This window comes from Haemaphysalis longicornis, unplaced genomic scaffold, assembly GCF_048455015.1.
Source record: "Haemaphysalis longicornis isolate Haplotype H1 unplaced genomic scaffold, Haemaphysalis longicornis Haplotype H1 scaffold_10, whole genome shotgun sequence".
Classification (NCBI taxonomy): domain Eukaryota; kingdom Metazoa; phylum Arthropoda; class Arachnida; order Ixodida; family Ixodidae; genus Haemaphysalis; species Haemaphysalis longicornis.
Window position 1 is genome coordinate 18,857,562 of NW_027526204.1, and position 25,192 is coordinate 18,882,753.

General features: G+C 48.5%; 1 protein-coding gene across 7 annotated transcripts in view; it reads left to right on the forward strand.

The window, feature by feature from the left end:
* The window catches only part of LOC144158257 (uncharacterized), a 67,418-nt gene that overhangs the window by 9,842 nt on the left and 32,384 nt on the right, over positions 1 to 25,192 (forward strand). For all 7 annotated transcript variants that reach the window (XM_077689003.1, XM_077689005.1, XM_077689006.1 and 4 more), the window contains one exon: positions 14,257 to 14,395. In XM_077689003.1, the coding sequence (XP_077545129.1) occupies positions 14,257 to 14,395 (139 nt within the window). The remainder of the gene's footprint in view (positions 1 to 14,256; positions 14,396 to 25,192) is intronic.

Genomic DNA, 25,192 nt, shown 5'->3' on the forward strand with positions numbered 1-25,192 from the left:
TGGGAGTGAGACATGGCATCTCGGCATCGAAGGTAGTAGTGTCTGGAATCCACCAGCTGCTGCTTCATTGTATGAACTCGTGTAAGCTGGCGAGCTCCTTTGCACACTGTAGGTATCCTTGGACGTCAACATTGGGTTTGACGTCTTCTGCATGTGGCAGCAAGGCGTCAAGCAGTGTAGTCGGCTGTCTTCTTTGGACAAGCTGGAACGGTGTATTCTGCATGGTTTCCAGGATAGCTGAGTTGTATGCAAACGTGGCACAAGGGAGGACTTTGTCCCACATCTTATGTTCAACATCGACATACATTGACAGGATGTCTCCGATCATCTTGTTCAAACGTTTAGTTAGTCTGTTTGGTTGGTGGTGGTACGCCGTGGTTATTTGGTGCTCTATGTTGCTGTAGTGTAAGACTCCTTGCATAAGCTCTGCAGTGAAGGTTGTTCAACAGTCCATAATTAGGACTTCAGGGTCTCCACGTCGCAGCAGAACTTGGTGGACAAAGAATTTTGTGACTTCTTGTGCGTAAGAGCTTGGGAAGAGCTGCGGTACCTGTGTATCGCGTAATGTAGTCTGTGGCTACGCCAATCCACTTGTTCTCATCTCATGACGTAGACAGCAGCCCGCAAGGTCCATTCTGATCTTTTGGAAGGGCCCTGATGGTATGGCAATTGGCTGGTGATGTTGGTCCCATCGGCGGCGTTTTCATCACTGGCAGTCAGGCAGCTGTGGACCTAGTGGGTGACATCGGATGCAAGGAGGGGCCATAGTTTTCAGCCTTAACTTTTTCAAGTGTGCTTGCTATGTCGAGGTGTCTGGAAGATGAATCATTGGGCCACACTTTTTCCCAATTTTTTTCCCAAAGGCTTGCGGGGATTAAAGGGACCCTGCAACACTTGCCATCGACTACTAGTGCTGTATTTTGGGATAAAGTCTATTGTCCCAGAAATCTTCTCCCGCAAGAATTATGAAAATCCGTTCACAATTAACGAAACTACGCGCGATGAGAAATCGCGCATAATCGTTCCCTCTCAACTCAAGCGCGGACAAGGCGACGAAAGCTGCGCGCTCTCTCCCGGAGAGGGGGGCGGCTCGCGGCGTTCTCTTCGGCGGCCTTCGATATATCACATGCCGGGTAGTTTTCTCCTCTTCTCCGCAACGCGGAGGGGCCTATTTCCGGTCTGGTGCCACAAAAAAGCAGGCATGAGTGCCTGCTCGCAAGTGCGCGCTCGGGCTGGTAGGGCGTTTTTGAAGCAATAAACGTTTGTAGTCGAGTGGTCCCGTTGAAAGGGAAGTATGGAGCTCATCACTCAAACTCCCCGCGCACTCAAAACACAAAATAAACGGCAAAACTTTGCCTACAGGTTCAGGCATAGAAGAGGTTCGTACACAGCGATGACGACGACGGAAATGGGAGAATCTAGCCGCGAAGTTGACCAGTGACAGCCGATCGGGCAGCCATGGCCTATGTGACATCCCTTAGGCCATGCATAATGAGGACAACTGAAGAGAGAGCGGTTTGTTTTTCCACGTCTTTCACATCGATTTTCGCGCTCACTGCTTCACGTGCACGTGTAATATTTGGCTCAGGTATTCCTGGCAGTGTAATCTAAACGTCGCGCAGGTTTACTTGTACTGCTCAAAGAGTGTTGCAGGGTCCCTTTAAGAGAAGATAATGTGTTCATTCCTTGGTCAGAGTCAAAGGGACATATGCTTAACCAGAACTGTACCCACACCAAGCAAAGGAGTTGTACCAGCATTTTTCACATAACTGAATACAAAACCAAACCATTATTTCTGAAGTCACCAAACCTGGGCCAGATTTAGCCAAAAAGAAAAATTCAGGGAAGCTTTCACTCATGCTCAAGACTTGAATGGCAAAGCTGTTGTACGTGATCAGTGATGGACACAAAGTTGAGTTTTAGCATCATTGTGGTGTCGTGGTTGACGTCGGCAGCATAGCATTTCACAGACCTTATGTTAAGCAAGGCCAGAGTGAGCTCGTTGTTTTGGTTGACATTTTCGTACGCCATGCTCCAAGCGCGACTTATCGTCTCTAGTGGATGCTTTGCACGCTGAGCCTCTCGAAGCGCATCCTCTTCCTCAGCCGTGCGAACTATTCACGGCCGGGCCATGTGGAGTCTGTGATTACCTACAGCAGCTTCGGCATTCAAGTCGCAGCTCTTCTGTGGTACAGAGCACATGCGAACGACTTCTTACACGAGGACGAACGCGGGGCGTTTGCTGTGATGTGTCTTTCCCGTTCGGAGCAAATGTTGCCACGATACGGCGAATGCTTTCTTGTGGCCAATGTTGGCCAGTCTCTATAAGTGGGTATGCTTAGCTTGACAAACGTGCGCTGGAGGCGCGCGTGCACAAGCACTCAGACTTTTTTTTGGTATTTTTAACAGCGAACACCATTCACAAATGATTTGTTCAAGAGCTTCGCTGTTAAAACAAACAGAAAACAATGTTCCACAGTCTTTACTCTGAAGTGGTTCGGTCATGCGTTCTTGATAAAGGACGGTCAGTGCCACTTGGTTTTTCTTTTGCATGCCACGAACCTTGTAATGCCTCGTGCATTTTTGCCCCCTTTGATCAGTGACAGGAATTCAAATGCTTTGCTCTCGGCAACGATGTGTGATAAAGAATGTGCAGAAACATTGCGATTGGATGGCACTGATTGTCACACTGCAAGACTGAGCTGGAGAATGATCATAGTGTTTGGCTTGCTGGTCACAGTGAGTGTGGCCAGCCGGAGGGAACGCACACAGACACGACCTCCTATAATCACAAGAGGTAGTGCACAATAGTTTCATTCATCAATGAACAATTTTGTTTGGGCCAGTTTTCTTCAAAGAAATTTTCCTGAAAACAAAAAAATTTCAGTTTTAATAGATTCTGTTACTTTAACTGTAAAGATCATGTTGTCGTAACATTAAGAGTGCACGCAGAAAAACATTGTAATACCGTATTTATTCGAATCTAGGCCGGCCCCGATTCTAAGCCGACCCCCGAAAGTCCGAAGCCACGAAAAAAAAAAAACTTACCTAGAAAGTAGGCTGAACAAAAAGGCGAGGTCAGCGTTCACAAAAAGAAAACACGTTTATTGAACATGAAGATGCGGTGCTGGAACTCAATCAGTTTCTCTTCAAAATCACCGGACAACTTCTGGGCGATTGAGGTTCGACGACAGAGGCTAAAGCCGAAGCACTTCATGAATTTCTGTAGCCAGCCCCGACTGGCTTTGTAGTGTGCCCGTGATAAGCCTCGTTCCTTTGAAAGCTCCCTTGGTTTTGCCTGGAGCACTTCCGTCGTTACTGAAAGGGCAGCTGCTCACTGCGTCCGAACGAAGTCAGTCAATGCTATCTCCATTTCGTGATGACGGCCTTCTCGTAGTTCGGTGAATGCCATCCTCGTTGGGGCGCATGCAAATATCCTCTCCCGTTGCGTCCTTCAAGACGGACATTTTTTTCATCCACGCTGAAGTCCCGCCCGGCTTGAACGTTCCACGACAACTCCGCGGCTAAAAAAACTTTTCTTTTAAAAGCGGCACTATAATGGCACCACTTGTTTGGTGCCATTGCGCTGTCGAAACCAAACGCCACACTACACGCAGGCCACTATCTGCACAGTTCAAAATGGTGGCATCGCCCCCAGCTATGGCCCTTAACTGGCTACTGGCTCGTCTAGTAATGGCTACAATACTTTCTTTTCTGTGTAGCGTGCTAGCTGCGTGCCACTTCCCTTAATTTCACTTGGAAATTGGCGCGTGTTTCAAAATCCTCGAATCCAAGCCGACGCTGGAGATTGATATTGGCCGCGAGGCCCACCACTGGAGAGGCCGGCGCTGCGATAGTTTTGACGTCACTTGTAGGATTACCATTCCTACCTTGCTGCGTAGTTGGCTTGCAGCGAGACACACCTCGCTTAGGAAGGGCGTTCTAAAAGTATTTTCGTGTTAATTTGCGTCGTTTGAAGTTAATTCTCAGTGCGTCAAGTGCAGTTTGACCTCGCGGGGACATTATAAATGTATCAACTGTGGTACATTATCCGGAAACATGAGTGTGGTGGTGTGTATGCGACCGAAGCGTATAAGCAGTGGCTTGTTTCCCCGATCAACAATGTGGGCTACGACGATCACCGAGTTAAGTTTATAGAGTTCCCTTGTTTGCAAGAAATGTATAAAGGAGGAAATCGTGAAGCGTTTACTGCTCGCAGAAGCACACGCACCCGGCATGCCTGCCCGCCCGGCCGACGGTGCGACTCGAACCGATGCAGGTCGAGGCAGCAACAACTTGTCACCGCTTTTTAAAATCACACAAGTCGTGGAAAAGAAGTTCCAGATTGGTGAAAGGGGGTGTTAGTGTGATTAAAAATTGTGCTAGGTAGTGTCATCAGCTGTGTTTTTCAAAGCGATGCTCAAATATCTGCCGTGATTTACGCCGCGGCAGAGGCCGGTCCCGGCAGCGCCGGCCCGTTCACGCGCGGTGTGGCGAGTGGCCGAAGGGTGGCGATACCTGCGCGCAAGTATCGGCCGCGGCTGTGGCAGGCATCTTGATCATCACCGCGGTTAGAGTTTCACATACGAGAAGGGGGGTGACAGTGCGGTGAAAAGTTGTGTTAGGGACTGCCATTCGCTACTGTAACGATAGCGGCGATGAAATATCTGCTGCGACGCTAAGTTCCCAACATTCGATTACGTGCATCCGAAGCCGGCTGCTAGCTGTTGTATCCGAAGTTGCATCCGAAGCCGGCTGCGAGTGAAGTTGTATCCGAAGCCGGCTGCGAGCTGTTGCATCCGAAGCCGTCGCGCGCGCCCGTGTTGCGTTGGGGTTCCTCTAACTTCTTTGGGGCCCCATACGCTCGGTTCTTCTATTCTAAAACTCCCCATTACCCCAAATCATTAACGACGTGTTTGGCCTCGTACAAAGCGTCGCCTTCAGTGAGCAGTCGTGAGTTTCGAAATTGATGCTTGAGAATTAAAGGCCGGCTCACTATTAATGACCGAAGTTCATGTTGCAATTATAAATTCCCACTCCGAGGTCCTAATGAAAACTAACTATAGCCATGTACAAACCCGCCCAAAGGCGTTAAAAACTCACGTTCATACCGTTCATACATTGTGGACAATTTGTCCCGAAAAGTAAACATATCAGCCGTGCAGAGTACAGGCTACAGAAGTGATCGTAATCAAATCCGGGCATAAGTATAAAAACATTGTTGGGGAAATAGGCACTGATTAAGCCAAACTGCAGACCATAACAACACTTTAAGCATGAGCGGCGCAGCAATCCGATCACCGCTCTCGCGTAGTTATTCATTTACCAGGCAATGCGAGCAGTATGCGCGGTGAGATCACAAGTGAATGATGCGTTTCCGTCGCTGTTACAAGGTGTTTCCTTGCACACACAGTCTTGTACGTGTCCCATCACAAGTATATCATAATGAATTTAGAGTGTCCTTTTCTCGGCATCGGTTGCATCGTCCTTGGCGTTAGCTGGCTGCGTACGAGCTGTGGGTCGCGATCGTAGCAACTACCTAAACGCGGCGGTGTCACGGGAACAAGAACATCGCTGATTGCTTGGCCAGAATATTCACTCTGCAGACAACTATTTCGGGTAATTTGCATCAAGTCCACAAGGTGAGGGGAGACGGTGGCCACAACAAAAAACATGCTTCCGCATCCGCGCAGGAAATGTGTTGTAGCAGACGACAATACAACCCGGAGTCCTACAAGTGACGTCACTTGTAGGTGGCGCCACGGTATGTCCTCGAGGCCAATATCAGTATTTCTAAAAAACTATTGGCTAAATTCGAATAAATACGGTATTATCACTTTTTTCTTGTAAAATAACAGTCAGTGCCACTGCTATGTGAAGGCCCTGATTGTTTCGTGGAATTGATAATCTAAGTGATAATCTGATTGTTTCATGGAAGTGATAATCTAAGTAAAGGACCTTGCTATTGAGTTACAGCCAAACCATATTGACACAGAACTGCATCTCAGATTGTGATGCTTCATAGCAGTGTTTTGACAGGTTTGTGCGAGAGCAATTTGACATGCAAGCTTAGGTGTGTTATGTAATTTCGAAGATAATTTGTATAGCTCTGGATGAAGAAATTTATCACAAAACTTTAGATGATGTAGGTGCAGATGATTTTCTCCATTTCTGTCCCTCAGGTACAAACTACGTGTTAGTCTCTGTTTACGATTAGCACGTTCTCATGGGCAGCTTACTAGATGGCAAAAGTTGAATTTCGCTGACAGCTTCTGGCCAGACTTCTTTGCTGGTGAAGGCAGAAAGTTGGGCTAGTTGGTTATCTGACTGCATTTTACTAGCAAAAACAGACTCGGACGAAAAAGAAGTACACAGGGCACTCACTAGACTACAACTGAAATTTTACTTAGCGTTCGTGAAACAAAGAAAGATAACATATCACCACGCCCTTCCCCTACACCACCCCACACATGCCAGCCTATGTCTCGCACATGCGCCCTTGTAGAAAGCCTATTGCCTTTTCTGTAAGGGTGATTGAAGGAGTGCTCATACAATTAACTCCTTCCCTGTAGATATAAAATGCCTTGTTAATCTCGCAACTGGTTTGGTCACGTCCAGATCCTAAAACACGTGTTTTATCAAACACTGGCGTACAACCAGGGTACAGCTTGCAATGATCGGCCAGATGGCCTCCCACCGCAAGCAATGAAACTGCTGCATGGTGGTCTCTCAGTCTGTCATTTAAACACCGCCCCGTCATCCCACGTAGCATTTGCCACAGGACAACAGAATGCGGTAGATGACACCTTTGCAGGTGACAAAACTGGTGGCATGTTTTTTGGTGCAAGCCTGGCATGGCTTCTGGTTTACGGCGGGGCACATCCGCTTCAGCTTTCCAGGCGCAGTGGCCAGCACTTCACGCCGCATATTTTCCCCACTTTTTTGAGGCGGTGCGTGAGCTGATGCACGTATGGCACAGCTACGCGTCGCAACCTGTCCCAGTTGGCGTCTTCTCCCCTTGGAGAGCCCTTACTGTCTTTAACCTCTTTAACCTTTAAGCGACCGAAGCCACCAACTCCAAAGGGAAGCCCGCATGCGTGAGATGCGCCACTTGAGCTTGCACACTACCAGCTACTTGTGAGCGCACGACTTCTGAAGGGCACCGCACAGGCAGTTCGCCACTGTGCTGCGCTTAACCAACTTAGAGTAGGAACTTAGAGTGGGCTGAAGCGTAATTCAAAATCTGCTTTTTTGAGCGCGGTTGGTACGTCCAGCATATATGCCCCTCGGTAAAACATAGTTTCACATCCAGAAACTGAATACCTCCATTATCAGGTTCCTCAAAAGTGAACTTCAATCCCTTTGAACACGTGTTCAAAACATCTAAAACGCTGTGAATCACACCCCGTCTATCCTAATGGCTGTCCACATTCACAAACACAATGAAATCATCAACATATCTAAAATACTTAACTATAGTGTGGTTGAGGCGTGCTGCAATGCATTTGTCACAGTCTGCTAAAAAGATTTCAATAAGTATTGGGGCAATGCAGGGACCAATACAGACACCATCTTTCTGCACATAGTACTGGTCATTAAAAGCGACAAAGGTTGACTCTAGATAAAACGTTAAAAGACCAATAAACCGTTGAGTGGACATCCCGCTAGCATTCTGAAAACGGACCGGTTCGCTTTCTTCAACCGTCGTTCTCACGGCGTCAATCAGTTCTTTTTGAGGGACACTACAAAACAAATCTTCGACGTCTACTGAGAACGCAAAATTGGCCCACTTCTTGTCCAAGTCTGGGAACACCTCAACTAGCTCGTTGGAATTGCGAATTTAAAATGGGTCATCATCGCAGATGTAGTTCAAAGGCTTTCGAATCTCCCTTGAAATAACGCCCTGCCAGGACCCTTTTTCAGACACTATTGCCCTAAGGGGCATGCCTTCCTTGTGGGTTTTACCCGAAAGGAGGAGGAGGAGGCAAATCGTTTTATTGAGCAAAAAAAGAAGGTGGGTGGCGTCCTCAGTTCAGGAAGCCGCGTGCTTCCGCAGCCCGGGTGGCCCGGTTGATCAAGCATTGCTGGTCCTCTGGGTGCAGGCTGGTCAGTGCACGTTCCCACCGCTCAGGGGATGGTGCGGGCAGAACCATACAAGATTGGCTGTTGTGGCGGGGAGGTTGCAGGAATGGCAGAAGTAGGAGAATGTGGTAGGGGAGATGTGCGACAGTACGGTACAGTTGAAGTATGTGCCTGTCTGTAGCCGGCGCCACGTCCGGGCCTCTGCTGTAGCGAGCGACGAGTGGGGAGGGGGGTAGTGGAAACGAGTGTGGCGGTAGTGGACAAGCAGGTCGGTGTATCTGAGCGACAGAGGGTGGAGGGATGGTGCGGATGCCAAGTCGTCTGTCTGTCCTTGGACGGGAATCCCGGAAAATGAGTTCACGGGCAGCGGCATGTGCCGCCTCATTCCCTGGTAGGAAGGCATGCCCAGGTGTCCACACTATCTGGATTGTTGGGGGAGTCTTGAGGGATTGAAGTATCTTGAGAGCCTGGTAGGGAATGCAGCCAAGAAGGTAGTAGTGGCAGGCCTGCTGAGAGTCTGTTAAGATGGTGAGGTGGCCCGTACTTGTAGTGGTGGTGGCTGCCATGGCTATGGTGGTTGCTTCTGCTCTTGCGGTTGTGGTGTTAGGTAAGGTGGCCGAGGTGAGTATAGCACCTGTAGAATCCGTGACTTCCAGGGTGGGCACGAGATGTGAAAATGCAGTGCGCGATGTCGGTGTATCTGCTGTCTGGTTGGCCAGAATAACGTCTGTTTAGGTAATTGACCCGAGCTTCACGGCCGCCCTTGTTCTACTCTGGGTGCATGTGGCGCGGTATAGGGGTTACTCTGATAAAGCTACGTATAGGTTGCGGGAGATGCTGGAGTGTCTCTGCTGGTGGAGGGGTTGGTCAATCCAGAGATCGGAGGACTATTCTGCCGGTAGGTGTCAGGGCCAGGTGGGAGAGTTGGTTTACCTGTTGTGCTCCCAGGAGTTAAGCAAGAGTGTTATGCACTCCTAACTGCAGTAGCTTCTGGATAGGTGTGAAGGCAAGAAGACTGAGGGCGATTTTGTACGCCCGACGGATGAGTGCATCAATCTTGGAGTGTTCTTGACGCTTTAGCTGTACATATGGGGTGCCGTACGTGATGCGGCTGACGAGAATGGCTTGTATGAGGCGGCAGGTGTCTTGCTCACGAAGGCCGTGTTGGTGGGTGCAACTTCGCTTGATGAGATGAATAAGTTGTGTGACTGTACGGTGTAGTTGTGGTAAGAGGGCAGCACCAGAGCCGTCAGCCTGAAAGGGTACGCCCAGTATTTGGAGTGTCGAAACTTGAGGTACAGCGGTGCCTTGAATGAAAACTGTCGGATCCGGAGTAGGTTGTGGGGGCGTCCTCTAGTGCGGGCTAGAAGGATAAGAAGTTCAGACTTTTGAGGTGCGCACGTAAGCCCGAGAGTGGCGAGGTACGTCATTGTCGTATCAATTGCCTATTGTAAACTGTCTTGCTGGTGCCCGGCAGAGCCTTTGTTTGTCCATAAAGTGAGGTCATCTGCATAGAATGCATGATGTAGATCCAGAATTTCGGCGAGGAGCTTAGGAAGGCCCAACAGGGCGACATTGAACAATAGAGGCGAAAAGACAGAGCCCTGGGGTGTCCCTTTTGCCGGTGTTGAAAAGTAGGTGTCCGATGAGTACCGAGACGGATGGAGGCCGTTCTGTTGGTTAGAAATGCCTTGACGTAGTTGTACGTGGCCGGGCCGCAGTGGGTTTCTTGAAGGCCTTGCAAAATAGCCTCGTGTGTCACGTTATCAAAAGCTCCCTGAACATCTAGGGCCAGGACACAGCTGGGGTTTGGTTTTACTAAGTTGGTCGATAATGCTCCTTTATTTGAATTAGGACATCTTAGTGGAATGGTGATTACGGAAACCGAACATAGTGTGGGGGAAGAAGTCACGGTTTTCCAGGTAGGTTGTCAAGCGGTTGTGTACTAGATGCTCAAAGAGCTTGCCTAGGCATGAGGTCAGTGATATTGGGCGGAGGTTGGTCGTTGTTAGAGGCTTGTGAGGTTTGGGGATCAGGGTAATGTCGGAGTGGCGCCACTGAAGAGGTACAGTGCCATGCTTTTAATAATTGAAGAGAGTCAGTAAGTCCTCTTGGGCCTCGTCATCCAGGTTGCGGAATAATTTATTGGTTATCTTGTCTTTTCCTGGGGTCGTGTTGCGTGTGAGTCTGCCGAGTGCTTGTTGTAGTTCAGATGAAGTGAACGGAGCGTCGAGTGAGTCATTTGGGGGTCCAGTGTAGGCCTGTTCAGGTGGGGGTGGGTAAGTTGTTGGGTGCCTGAAGAGGTAGGTGCGACTTGAATACTTGAATCGAGTAGCTCTTGGGGGGGAAGGTGGTGATAATGAATGAGACGTTGGATTTGTTGCTGTCCTAGTCTGCGAGAGGCTTTGTCACCTAGGAGCTTCCTGAGAATATGCCAGGTTCTTTTGGTAGTGAGCGTGCCCTGAAGTTGATCACAAAAGCTACGCCAATTTTGATTTTGGAGGATCTTGGCATAAGTTGCTGCCTGTTAAGTCATTTCGGCTATTCTTTTTTTGAGGGACTGGTTGTGCTTCCTTTTCTTCCAATGATTAACTAGACCGTGGTGGGCTGCCCAAAGATGCTGTAGGTGGGCGTCTGCTACTGGGTTTTTGTCGGTTAAATTGGACAGTGCTGGTGTTCTTTCGGACCAGACTTTCAAGGGCTTCTTTCCAAGCTTCAAGGTTTTCTTCGATTGGAGGAAGAGATGTAGGGTCTTTACGGAAGGCTGCCCAGTTTTTTATGTGGGCTTTTCTGATTTTGCGAGCTGTTTGAAGGTTGGGCAGCTTGATTTCTGTTATATAGTGATCGCTGCCAAGGGTATCCGTACGGAGGGACCAGCTTAAATGGGGAACGTTCCGGGCGAAGGTGAGATCAGGTGTTGTGTCTCTAGAGACACTGTTTCCAAGGCAGGTGGGGGTGGTGAGGTCATTGTATAGGGTTCGGGAATGATTTTGTGCTGCATGGAGGAGGGCTGTTCCTTTTTTAGAGGCTTGGAGATATCCCCATGAGTGATGGGAGGCGTTGAAGTCCCGTAGTACAATGAGAGGGCTTTGCTGCGACTTTCGGCTTGCTTCATGAATAAGCAGGTCAACGGTCTTCAAGGATGAGAGCGGCGGACTGTACACGTTCATTTGGGTGGGGAATGAGAATTTCAATAAAGGTGTGGCCGATTTCTGATGCAATGAGGTGTTCTTGTGCAGTAATATGCTGCGCTACTAGAACAGCTGTTCGGTGGCCTGGGTCTTGTGTATACGAGCAATAGCCGCGAAGCTCGGGTTTTGGGGTATCCACTTCTTGTAGCGCAATAACGTCGGGCGGCTCGGGTGCGATGTAAAGGTTTAGTTGCGCTTTTTTGCTATTGAGGGACCTGCAGTTCCACTGGTAGATGTGCAGCTGAGAAGGGTTAGGCATTATCTTCCGCGAGGGCTGTGTCCATTGTTACTGAGTAATCGTTGCGTGCGGGGGACAGTTTGACTTCCTTGGTTTATGGAGTAGTGGTACAGGGTGTTGTGGAGAGGGCTTTTTCTAGAGTGTTGAGGCGGGAGGTCAGGGCGTCAGTGAGTCGCTTAATTGTTGCCGTTGAATTCGTGATTTGTTTATTGAGTTCGGTTAGGGCGACGTCGAAACGTTGCTTGACAGTGGGAAGAACTTGTGTCTGAAGTTGCTCGTTTACCAGTGATTTGAATATCTCGGTTGGGATGGATAGGGGAGCGAGGTTATCTGGTGTCTGGGGGAAGCTGGAGCTGTAGAGGAGGGGGCTGGGGTGTTGGCCGCTTTGCTTCTAAGCGAGCCATAATTTCTGTTTGCTGGCGTTGAATGCTTTCGAGGAGTTTGGTTAGGGAAGGAAGGAATGTGGGCTCGGAGAAGGGTGGTTGGGTGGTTGATTGGGGAGGGATGGGGGGAGGAAGTCTGGGTGCCGAGGGGAGGGGTGGGAAGTCCTTAGTGGGGGGGGGGGGGGGGGGGGGTTGCGGCACAATAGTGGACCAGCCTACCTGGAGTGGACTGCTGGGTTGGTGGTGCTCGGACGCATGGTGGAAGAACGGGGTGTGAAGCGTTGCTTGGGGGCTGGGCGGTTGGGGACGAGGCGTTTCGGGCAGTCCTTGCCGGCCGTTAGATGAGGTTGTTGGCACAGTTTACACATCGGCGCGCACTTATCTTGATCTGTAGGATCGGCAAGGCCACAGGATGAACACTTCATGGAGTCCGGATGCGGGCAGATGTCCCTGCGGTGGCCGATGTCCCCGCAGAGGCAGCACACTTGAACAGTCCGTCGGAAAGGTTGGCAGCGGTGGAGAATGCAGCCTACGTGCACGTAGAACGGGACCTTGCTTCCGTTGAATGTTAGCAGTGCGGATGTAGTGCGGCCCATCATGCACGCATGAAGCAGTAGCGGCTTGTTCGCTGCTAAGAGTTCTTGGAGAACTTCTGGGGTCGTTCCTTCCTCTAGACCGTGTATGACACCATGACAGGTATCGGGCTCAGGGTGAGCGAAAAATGTGCGTTGGCGGTGCTAGCCACAAGAAGGTTGTTTCGGGGCTGTGCTTGCACTATCATCTCGTTGAGAAAACTTTGGCGGGGAAGGTTACTTGCCGTTGCAAGACTCTTAAGTGCGGGGGGTCCACTTGGCTATGTTGAGGCCCGAGCGTAGGCGGTAGATAACCGTGTAGTTCTCTTGCGGCAGTCGTGGCAGGGGCACTTGAGCGGGCAGATTAGAGTTGGGCGCACCAGTTCGCGGGGGGGGGGGTAGGAGCCTGGCCCGTCGTTGCTTTGATTTTCGCGCGGATAACGTGCTCCCATGGGTTGTCAGGTGGTAGAGTGCGTCCGCTGAGGCTGTCAAATTGGCACTCCATGTTGATGGTTGGCGCTGTCATGGTCGGTTGTGAAGTCAGCGCGCCTTCCAGCGCATTCGGCGCAAAATCGCTCGGCTCACTAGGCCTGATCAGAGGCCTAGCAAGGCAGCGGCATGGTGGCGAGCTTGCGGGGCGGCTGTCGGTCTTCCAGATGGTCGATAAGGGTCCACGAAGTGTCAAAATGTTGCTTAGCACGCCAGGAATGAGTTGGCAGTGGTCGCAAGGTCAGTTGCCTTGGTTCGCTGTAGCGGGAACACAGAGCGGGAGCCCATACGAAACCGAACCGGCCGTGTCGGCCCCCTAGCGGCGAACCTCTTTTGCCTGAAAAGAATATTTTTAAACCCTCATTTTTAGCTAGCCCAATGTTCTTTCCGAGGTGAGGTAAATTCAATACTTCACACAAAACTAAAGCCTCTTTTTTCATTTTTGTCTTACGGCCCTCAAATGGAACAAAGTTCTTTCCAAGTGCCTGATTGGCTTTTTCTTCATAGGGACATCATAGGGATTCTTCATAGGGATTTTGGGACATCGTTTTGTTCACGCAGTTGAGTAATGTGCTAGTGACGCCCAGCTAATAACGCTGCATTCCCCTGAAGTGTATCTTTTTGTGCAGAATAACGCCACCAAGTTCGCATTGTTCCATGGTAAGACAGAAAAAGTACAGAGAAGATAAAAAAGTACTTGTTTGTGGGTTGCTGTGAGCATGCTATTTGGAAGGTGCAAAGGTCACAGCGGCAGTTTGATGGGTTCATAAGGCAACACCAATGCTTTCTGTGACTGCCAATGTTTTGCAGGGAAGAAACTCTCATAAATAGCAAGAGCCCCTTATTGGACCTAGCCTTTATATACTGGCACAATTTAGTGCCATGAAGAACAGATTTTTGTGCATTAGTGCACGTTTGTTTTCTTTTTTGAATAAACTTCCATTGGAAGTGTAACTACAGGTGCCCCCATTCTTTTCTAACAACAAAGTTTCCTGTACAGAAAATTTTTTTATGCACTTTGTGAATCATGCGTTTGTGGTATTTGACCACCCAAATAACCGTGTGGTCATAATGTTGAGTGCTGGTACTTATTTCAGCTTCTAAACTGTTTCCGCACTCTTGCTTTCTGCAGCTGATTACACCTAATTTTATCGTGATTGGAAGTTGGGTAAGTTAGTACTAATACATCAAAGTGCCAGCTGCTAGTAGCGCGCTGTCCTGTTCGTTCCTATTCTCTGGCGTCGTCTTTTTCGAGCCTTTTCTATGTTAGAGCTTTTTTGTCTTATCATCCCTCGATTCAGGGGAGCCAAGCGATGGAAACCCCTCTGCACTGACGTTCCTGAACGCACCTACCAGTGGCCAGTCATCTCCTCGACAGTCTGCTCAGCAAGGACCGGGAATGTACACCTGCCGCTTCTGTCCCTACTCTAGCGACCACAGGTAGGCCGCAGTGTCATTTGGGGCGCAACGATAGCGCTGCTTCTTCATATCTAGCCAACCCAATAGGCAGTCATCAACACTCTTCCGAGTGCACGAGGATGGTGAAGTGGTGCAGGTGGACAAAGGGTGATGGGCTTTTGTGTGGTAGAATTTGTCCCGTCTGTGCTGGCAGGGCCCAGCTTAAATCTGTACAGGTGAGTATTCTGGACAAAGCCAATCACCATGTGTTGAAAAATGTAAGCTGGCCGAGGTTAGCTGGATGTAGATGCTTTCGTTATATTTGACAGCATTTCAGGTTCTTACAGATTTCAGTAGTGTGCCCCAACACTTACCAAACTGTTGTACAATAGGAGTTTGCTAAGCGTAATTTGGAGAATAGGGGTGTCATTCTATCCAATACCACTCCCTAGGATGGTTATTTCTGCTAGTTTTCCTCTTTTCACTCCCTTCGGTGTAGAAGCTCATACCATTCCCACTACTGCAGTGTCTCAGCAGCCCTTTCCATTCCTTCCAATTCCCTGTGCAGATGTAAATTGAACAAATTACAGCATTTGGCTTTTTTGTGGGGAGCAAAACACTGAACAGAAGGTAGAATTCTCGGTGTCGCTGTTAGGGGACGCTAAAGGCTGGCTCACCTGTTGTTTGAACTAGCAGACCACATCGGTCATAACTGGTTTCACTTTTTTTATATTCGGTGAGAGGTGGCACTGTGTTGAAAAGTCAGTAATAAAGGTGGCATCTGTCTCATCCACCTGCTTTCATTGTTTTCGTGGTGCAGAAAAGCAAGACACAAACCGAGACAATAGAGTGTTGAACAAGTGGACGTGTGTTCTGCTGTAATCTTGTTTTAGATAGGCCAATAATCTGTAAATTAGGTGGCCAGTTTATTCTGTATAGGGGAATGTAACACACTCTCGATTGCAATGCCCGCATGTTTCTTGTGGTCCGGAAAAAACAAAGAACACTGTGTCCTTCATAATAGCGCACTCTAGATTTTCGTGCTTTGATAAAAAAATGCAACTTTTTCTGAATTGGTGCATTGAAGGTTTATGTCAAATCTGTTAGTGTTGTGACGAAATGAACAGCACTGGTTGTCACTGGCAAGATAGTCACCATGATGATGGTTCAGGGCAATGCCCATGTAGTGGTACGTATCATCACTCATTGTCAGTGTCGAATGACTCCTTATTGCCCTCAACGGCTCAAAGCATCCCGTCTTTGACGCCATTCTTAGCTCTTGAAATCCTGCACTTTTTGAACGCCTTACTAATCAAAGTGGGCAGGGTCATGTACCAGGCATCTTTGGCCCATCCGGTGAAGTCTTGCAGTGAGGCACACGTGATTTTGTTGGTAGGCGTGAGTATGAGTTCGTGGCAGCAATCAACAAGCCATTCAGTGTGCAGTGCCAAAATCCGGTCTTTCACTGGCTTATTCAGGGAAACATCCAGTAGCTGCAAATGAGATGGCACGCCTTAAGGTGCCACAACAGGGTTTGTGTTGCATGTGACGAGCTTGTCTTTGATGCACTTGTCGAAGTGGGAGCTGAATGTGCCGAGAATGAACATCTTGTGCACTGGGTCTTTTCCGCCACGCATGGCCGATCCAGTCGGCAACCAAGTTCAGGGTCATCTACCCCTTCTCATTTGCCTGTGCGATCACTCTACTGTGGAACATGATTTCTGTTGGGAACATATTGCTCTTAAATATGAGATAGAGAGGCAGTTTTTGCCCGTCCCCAATGCAGCAAAGCATTTCCGTGACTAGTTTTTTTTGTGGTCAGAATGCAACATGTGAACTTTGCACATTCTTTTCCCATGATTGCGGTGGCAAGCTTGTGGAAGTATAGCGGCGTTTGGTTCGCATTTTCGCTTTGCTCGAACTGGTATTTGTTCTCGCAGCGCAAATTCAACGCATACTGCTGAAAAGCTTCGTCCAGTTTTTTTTCAAAGTGCAGCAACAACTTCTGACATATGCCTATCTGCCGGTGAAGCAAAAAGCCTCTGCTTTCATGGAGTTTGCTACCGAGCACCTGCTGGCCTTGAACTCTCTGCGAATTAATCCTTGCTGCAGGGGTGTAGCTAAATCGCCCAAATTTTCGGCCACTCTGTCATTGGACGTCTCTCTGTTGCTCGTTGCTGCCTCATGTATCCCATAAGCGGTTCTTCTATTTCTGGAAATTGGCCCTTCTTTGGTCTACTGAATCTTTTCTGCATTGCCTCGCTTGCCAAAATCCTGTCTTTCTGCTTGCAACAGTTCTGCATGCAAGTTTCCAGAACACTAAGTGCGCGTGATGTGGCCGGATTGCTATCACTCTCTGCATACAACATTACTTTTCTTTTAAAGGGAGCATCGTGATGAACTCACCGTGTCTTTGAACAGTCAGTCGGAGGAACTTCAGTGGTGATAACATGAGAACGCAAAAAAAAAAAACAGACTACCTATGCTGAACCTGGAAGACCTGCCTAGACTCTGAAGTGCTGGCTACGCTTTTAGCACATAATGTGGGGGCCATTTTGAACTGTCGATAGCAGTATCTTACTGCAGTTTTTGGTGGTACTCAGTAGTAATGGATATGGAAATTTCGGACCTATTTTTCTGGAAAAAAAAAAAGGTGCACGTTAGATTCAGGTAGATACGATAATGACTCACCAGTCATGCTAGGTATCTTGTGGCACCTGCTACAGGGTGTCGTTCATATATGCACTTGTGGTTAGATGGGATCATAGCTTTCACATTCACCCTCATAAATCCTTCGACCACGCTTGTAAACCAAGGCTGAAACCAAAATTCAAACAGCACACCATGCATATGTGGGGGCAGCCATTTTGAACATGCTGGCTAGCCAAAGTTTGAAACCTAAAAAGAAATGTATTCAGTCAAATGTGTTTATTTTACACCTGTCTTACCGCTGTTTCAAAATCATGCTTAACCACTGCTTTTAAACTTTTGGTGGTTATGCTCTAATACTGTGTGTACTATGTATGTCAAAAGGCCACACTTTTTTTGTAGTATCTTGGCTGGCTGTGGCTGTTACTTGAATCAGGCCAATGATGGCCCAATAAAGCTTCATATGTTTCTGCACTAAAGGGGGGTTAAGGAAAGGGAACCTCAGATGGCCTGCAATGAAGGGTTTTATTATGCCTCAATTCTTCATTCGCTTTCATTGCTCCCAAAGAGGTCACCTCACCGGCATCCTCCCAGATGCAATTGTTCTGAGTGCCACGTATGCCATAGTTGGAGGTCTCAGCCGCGCTCAGGTTTTCGCAACGGTGTCAGCTAACATTGCGCACTTGAACCCCATTCACACGCTTGTTGTAGCGATGTCTTCATCAGCTGCCTTCAAAGGGTCTTCTCATGATGACCTGCAGCCATCTATTGGAGTTTTGCTTTAAGCGGCTGGGTAGTGCTTACAGTGAGAGGCTGCAGTACACTTATCATTGCCCCAAAGATTGTGGTGAAGTCTATTCCAGTAATGGGAAACTGGTCCTAGTACTGACTGAAGGACCTAAAGTAAGAAGTAAGGACTGAAGGTTCGAGTACTGAGGGAGTACTGACACGAAATTTCAAAGCTGAGATAACTACGTGAAAACCTTCCTTTGTATATGGACGCACCTCCCACAATATTTCAACTGTAACCGCTCAGTAGAACATATTTTAAAAGAATTTGAAAGGGACGGACCACCAATTTTTGTGGCATATATGTTCTTTAGCTCATATGAAAGCTAGCATTTTATATAGCCTGGTAAGCACTAGCAATTTATAAACAATTTGGTGGAAATAATTTTAATTTGGTACCAAACTTTCTGAAATCGGAAGGCTGGCGGTTCGTAGTGTAGAAACTTGATTCTACATTACATGTTTCGGTGACATGACCTGCAAATTCAGCAGCTACTGTAACTGCTGAAACATTTAATCTTATTGAAAGCCACTTAACACAGTTACTTGTATAAGTTTAAATTGTATGTGTTAAACATAATTTAGCAAATTGTTAAGACATGCTGTCTGCCGCCGCTTGGTTGCTCTCAGTTTGGCTATCTGAGCCTCCATGCCCAGAATCAACGGCAGCATTCAGTAAGCAGACCCATTGAAGGAGCTTCGACGACTCTGCCTGATTCAGGGGCGTTTCTTCTGCCAAAACATTTGATTTCAGTTTCCAAATACGCCAACAGCAGCTTAAAAAAAAAAGGACGTGCCACAGAACAATCGAACTGCCGACTTCCACAACGTGAAGCTAGGTTTTACCTATCATCCATTCCAACAGATGGCGCCTTCGTGCAAAATAGACTAGGGAATTCAAAAACACATAAATGAATAAGAAAGCCTGCGATTGACACGTTTTTCAGCTGGGAATGTTTTCAAATATCGCTTTTCATCTCGCATACAGACAAAAGTATGTTGCCGCAGTACTTTATGTCATGGTTGTCAGCATTATTTTTGGAAAAACGCATACGGCTCGTAGATGTAAAAATTTCGATTAAAAAGTTCTAGGGCGTTATTAGCAAAACCGTTTCTCGTTGAGGTGCTTTAAGGGATGCCCTTTCATTTGGGATAGAGAACATACACTTGACAAAAATCGGTTCTCTGTCCCTTTAAACCCCTGAAGGGATACCCATTCAAAATTGGCACCAGCGCGGCGCCATCCTTGACGCGACCTGCTTCTCACCGCAAACTGCTGACGTCAGGGCACCTGGGATGTAGCCGAAGTGCTGGCTGCTGCTGGCGCATGCTGCTTTGCATTGAACATCATGTTGCAGTTTTAGGACTGGCGTCACGCTGCCTGGGCACGTGCAACCACAGCCGCCTGGACGTGCAAGTGCGTCCAGAACTGTTGCAGTGCAACGGGAACAGCAACATCAGGTGCGCTTTCCTGTCATGGTGGCCGCCTCGGTGTTTGTTTCATTGAAACCGAAACTGACGCAAATAAATGAGGCTGTAGATGATTATTTACGCCGTGATCGACCATCTAATGTGGCATTCTCTGATAAGGGAGCTGGTAGGCACTCACTGCACTGAAAAAAATATAACGCGAAAATTTCGTGTCGGGACTCCTTTAGTGCAGTTCGCAAAGTGACCTCTGAACCTGTCAAAACACTAGGAAGGCTTTTTGTCAAAGAAGGCTTCCGCATCTGTTGTCTTTGTACACACATCCAGCCCTTGTCTTGTACGCGTACTATCATCCGCTGAGAAAATTCCTTTTTTCAGAGTGTTCCTTCCGACAACAACATATGGTGAAAGCTTTCTGCGGCTGCCTTGATCCATTAGGGAGCATCTGTCTTGATCTGCGCCAGTTGTGTGCCCAGAGAATCATGTTGTGCCTTTAAATTGAACTGTGGTGGTGTTACCCACCGATGTGGCTCAGTGGCTACATCATGCTGCTGAGCCCAAGGATGTGGGTTCAATCCCAGCCGCGGTGGTCGCTCTTCTGATGGAGGCGAAAAGCAAAAACGCCTGTGTTTTCGAGGTTTCTACGCTCGTTAAAGATTCGCAGGTGGTCTAAATTAATCCGGAGCCCCCCAGAGCCCAGGTGTGGCCTTGAAGTGTTAAACTCCACAATAAATCAATCAGACAACTATGGTGTTTTCTCGTGCATCAAATCGTGCGGAAGTTTTGTCCCTGTTGCGAAAAGAAGGAAGACTGCTTGCCAAAGTAGACATCATCATCATGAGGAGAAAAGAAGAGGATTAAAGAGGTGTTCTCAGCAGAGCCATGGCGCGGGTCTAGTTCCTCAATATTTTTGGTGCCGTAACCCGGGAACGAACCAGGGACCTTCGACGTAGGTTAAAGATCCCTGGTTCGTTCCCGGGTTTCGGCACCAAAGATGTCGCGGAAGCTACCGCGAGTCACGGCCCAGAGCCCTAGACGGAGCGATACGTGTTTCTTTATTGGCTGTCCTCGAACAACTCCCGATGATGATCGTGGTGCGTGCTCACGCCCGCTTTGTCCTTTTCTACAGTCCCCATCATCAATTTGGGAAAAGTCAGGTTCATGCTCCCTCCTCTTGGAGTGAAGGAACTTCAGTAAGCAGCTGGCCTTCGTTTTTTTGGCGTTTCGAAGCACATTTTACTCTTTGGCATGCCACGGTTGGGCAGCAGATGCAGAGCTTTTCAGAGTTTGTGAACCATGTTTCCCAACGCCAGTTTGCCCTAAATTCTGCCCTGCTGACTGCTGTCACACATATCTCTGATGAGGCATAGCCGTCGCTTTGTCAGTGAGCTGATAACATAGCAAAATGTTTTTCCAGTTTAGGGAACTTGCAGTACTTTGCACGGAACGCCTTTTGGCTTCTCCTGGTTGCACCAGGCATCCGCAGGGAAACATCCTTATTGCCCTCAAAAATGGAACTTTTGGTCGTGGCAACGTCTTCCTTCTGTTGGACCCAGTACTGTATGGGTTTTCATCCATGTCAGACTTGCGTCTAGCTGCTTGCTTGCTGTGCATGGTGTATTTGATTACTTGCCCTTTTAAGTGCAGTGAATGATTTTATGCACCAGAACAGCCAAGATGCGCCCTCATGCTATGCATTACAGCAGCCGCAGAAAGCTTTTGTTTTGCCATATGTTGTCACCACAAGGAGTTCCCGTGAGGAATTTATTGTATGTATTTAAGACAACAGCTAGATACTGGTGCAAACAGGGTTCTTCTCTTTGGAAGTGCAATGCTTCCGATTCTCGCTGAAAACACTGCACCACAGCATGCACAACTCGCCACACAAAGAAGCAATGACACCGGCCTGAGGTGCATTGACAGCGTAATCTAGCAGGAACAGAACTCACTTTGGCTTCCGGTGGGACATTTCGAATTTTTTTTCCAAGATTACTCCTAATTGAGGAGAGAGAGAGAGAGAGAAGAAACTTTAATGAGCAAAAATAAATTGTGGGGGGGCTTCCTAGTTTCCTAGTCCGGAAGTCCATGGGCTGTCCTGGCTCTGTCCGCTCGGTCATCCAAGATCATCTGGTCGTTGAGGCTCGAGCTGGACAACATGCTCTCCCACCGCCCACTGGAAGGGTTGGGAATGGGGGGAAGGTCGGGGTTTTGGTCGCACTCCCAGACGATGTGGTAGAGGGTGACTGAATTGCCGCAAAAAGCACACTCCGAGGAGTATTGTGTGGGGTATTGAGGATTTAATCATACTGGATTTGGGATTGTGTTTGTTTGAATTCGTCTTAATGTGTTTGCCTGCATTTTAGACAAACTGCGTTGAGCGGGGGGAAAGGTCCTTCTATAATATTCAGTTATTTCCTGGAAGGTCTCAATCGGCGTTGGACTGTGCTCCTCCTCTGGGGCCCGGTTGGTGAGAGCGCGGGCCAATGCATGGGGTGTGTCGTTGCCCAGGAGATCGGAGTGGGCAGGGGTCCAGACAATTTTGACCGTGCGAGAGGGAGGGGTTTTGCTCAGGAGGCGCAGTGCTGTTGAAGAAACTGCTCCAGCCGCGTAGCTTCTGCATGCCGCTTGACAATCGGTGATTATCGTAATCGCGGTGGTTTCTGTTATGGCCAAGGCAATCGCCACTTCTTCCGCTTCCTGGATGGAACCGGTCTTGATTGTGAGACTGGTGAGTGGTTGATCCCTTGAGGTGACTACTGTAACCGCTGCTCTTCGGTAACACTGGTATGGGGCGGCATCAGTGTACACTGCTGAGGATTCTTTGGAATACTGCTTGGCGAGGACCGCTGCTCTGGCTTTTCTCCTCCCCTCATGATGGTCTGGGTGCATATTCTTTGGGAGGTCGGCGATGTAGACATTCTTTCTGATTTCTGGTGGAAGCGTCTGCGGTTGCTGTTTCTCCTGAGCCTGCCATTCATATGTAGCCAACAGTAGTCGCCCCGCAGTGGAGAAGCCTAGTCGTCGCAGTTTGTGGCTTGCGAGGTGGGCCTCGATAAGTTCTTCGGCAGTGTTGTGAAGGCCGAGACTGAGCAGGCGGGCCGTGGAGGTACTCATGGGTAATCCCAAATCTTGCTTGTAGGCTTTTCAGATGATTATGTATACTTTTTCAAGTTCTAGCTTGGATAGGACTGTGTAAGGGGTTGTGTACGTTATCCGGGAGATGACAAATGCTTGCACGAGTCATATTGTGTCCTGCTCCTTCATGCCGCGCTGTCTGTTGAAGATTCGGCGAATCATGTGCGTTACTTGTTCTGCTGAGTGCTTAAGGTGGTTCACCAGGATAGTGTTCTTGGTATCCGCTTGGATTATTAGCCCGAGAATTTTGAGGTGTTTGCAAAGTTTATAGTGTGGCCGTCCAGTTTGATCTGAATGTCATTGGAGTCCTTGGCGGTGGCTTTTTTCCTTACTAGTAGTAGCTCTGATTTTTGCGGGGCGCAGGAAATAGAGCATTCCTGGGCATATTGGTTAACAATGTCGGCCTCCTGTTGAAGGCTGTGTTGAAGGCCACCCAGTGAATCAGAGCCAGTCCAAATTGTTGTCGTCTGCGGCATGTTTTATATCAGGAACCTCGTTGAGTCGCCTCGGAAGATCGAGTAGTGCTAGGTTGAAAAGTAGGGGGGATAACACTGACTCCTCAGGGGTCCCCCTGTCTCCGAGGTGGATAGGGGCTGAGGAGACGTCTCCAACTCTGAGCACTGCCACGTGGTTCGAGAGGAAGTCTCCGATGTTGTCGTAAGTTCGTTGTCAACATCCCGTTCCGGCTAGGCGCTGTGGACTGCAGTATGTGCCACGTTGTCGAATGCCCCCTTGAGGTTCAGGGCAAGGATGGCTCTTGGGGAGTGGCGGGAGGCTGGAACTAGGATGTCTTCCTTAAGCTGGATTAGTACGTCTTGTGTTCCTAGGTGCTTGCGGAATCCGTACATAGTGTTTGGCATCTGACCTGTGTGGTCCAAGTGTTCTTGAAGCCTCACGAGTATGATGCGTTCTAAAATTTTGCTCACACACGAAGTTAGAGATATCGGCCTCAGGTTGTCGATGTGAGGAGGTTTGCCCGGTTTAGGGATCATCCGGACTTCCGCTGTTTTCCAGGCGATAGGGAGTTTGCCAGAGCGCCAACAGGAGTTAAAATGGTCTGTGAGGCTTTGCATGGCTCTGTCGTCGAGGTTTGCCAGGAGTTTATAAGTGATTTTATCTTGCCCAGGTGTGCTGGCTCGCTTGCTTTCGACAATGGCTGCTCGAACCTCATGTAGTTGGATGTCCCGGTCGAGCAAGGGATTGGGGGTAAAGATGGAGATCCATTCCTGGCCTCGAGGTACTTGGTTGTAAGATCTCTAATGAGGTGTTCCGTCGTGCCTTAATAAGAAGTGAGAGTTTTAGTTAAAGTGCGGCTGCTTTCACCCTTGCTTTTCAGCGGGTCAATTAGGCATCGAAGCAACTGCCATGTCTTCTGGGTGGACAGTGTTCCCCAAAGACCGTCACACATGTCAGCCAGTTTTCCTTGCATAGCAAATTTGCATATTCCGCCGCTTCGTTGTTAAGTTGTGCTATGCGCAGCTTGAGTTTTCTGTTATGTCGCTGCTTTTTCCACCTATGCGTACGGCTGTGTCGTGCTTGCCAAATATGCAACAGCTTGGAGTCGACGTACGGGATTTGGTAAGAAGTGGTTGTAGTCTTTGTGGAGGTCTTCATGTCTTGAATGAGTTCATCGGCCCACTGGTCATAAGAGAGGTCCAGCGATGGAATCTCGCGCTCCTTCCGGATTTCGCGGAAAGTGTCCCAATCAGTGATATGTGCCGAACCAATACGGGCATTGTAGTCCATACCCTTAACTTGTATTTTATAATGTCATGATCCGAGCCTAAAGATTCTGTTGTGTTGATCCAGGTGGCTTCCTGGACGCTGTGAGTGATTGACAGGTCAGGGCATGTGTTCCTTGTCACACTGTTCCCAGTCCTTGTGGGAGTATTGAAGTCATTGATAATTGTAAGGTCTTGATCTTCTATGGCTTTTACAAGCTCCAAACCTCTCTTATTGCTGTCGCAATAGCCCCACAGCTGATGAGCAGCGTTAAAGTCTCCTAGTATGAGGACTGGGGAACCGCCAGCAATTTGAAGTGCGGTTTTGATTGTGTCTTCAATTCCCGACTGCTTTTTCGCTGGCTTGCAGTACATAATAAGTATGAACAGGCTCTTCTTGTTCTGGGAGGAACGAGGGATAAGCTAGGTGAGCGTGTGGTGACACTTTTTTTGAGGAAGAAGGTGCTGCATGGATGTGATGGATTTTCGAATTAAAGTTGCTGTAGATTTGCCTGTGGGATCTATATGTGATACATACCCCGGTAATTTTGCGGGGACATTAGTTTCTTGAATTACAAGCACACCCGGGGGTGGGTTCCAAGTTGACAGGTATTGCTGGAGCGTCCCGGCCTTGTTTTTGAACCCTCTACAGTTCCATTGCAGGACTGTAGTATCACACTGCCGATTATTTTGTGCGCCCATCGTTAACAGAAGGAGGGACTTGGTTTTCAACTATCGATCATCGGGAATATGGCGATTGCCTCTTGCGGAGTGAGCTGCTTTCTATATTCTCTACTCGGGCCTGGAGTTGTTCTATTTTTGCCGATTGCTGGTCTATACGGGCTGATTGTCCGTCAATCTGCGCTCCTTGTTGTGTGACGAGTTCTTTCAAGTGAGCGATCTGCCGACATTGTTCGGCGAGTTGTGCACTAATTTGGTTTAGCAGAGTTGTAACAGATTCGATGGAGTTGGGCTGGGCTCCTTGCTCTATCGGGCTTGGGCTGGGATTTGCATTTGACTCAGGAGGAACTGGCTGTGCCTGTCCTTGTATTCCTGGCATTGTCGCCGTGCTTGAGCAAGCACTGGCCTCCTGAGCAAGGGGAGGGGGAGTGATCGT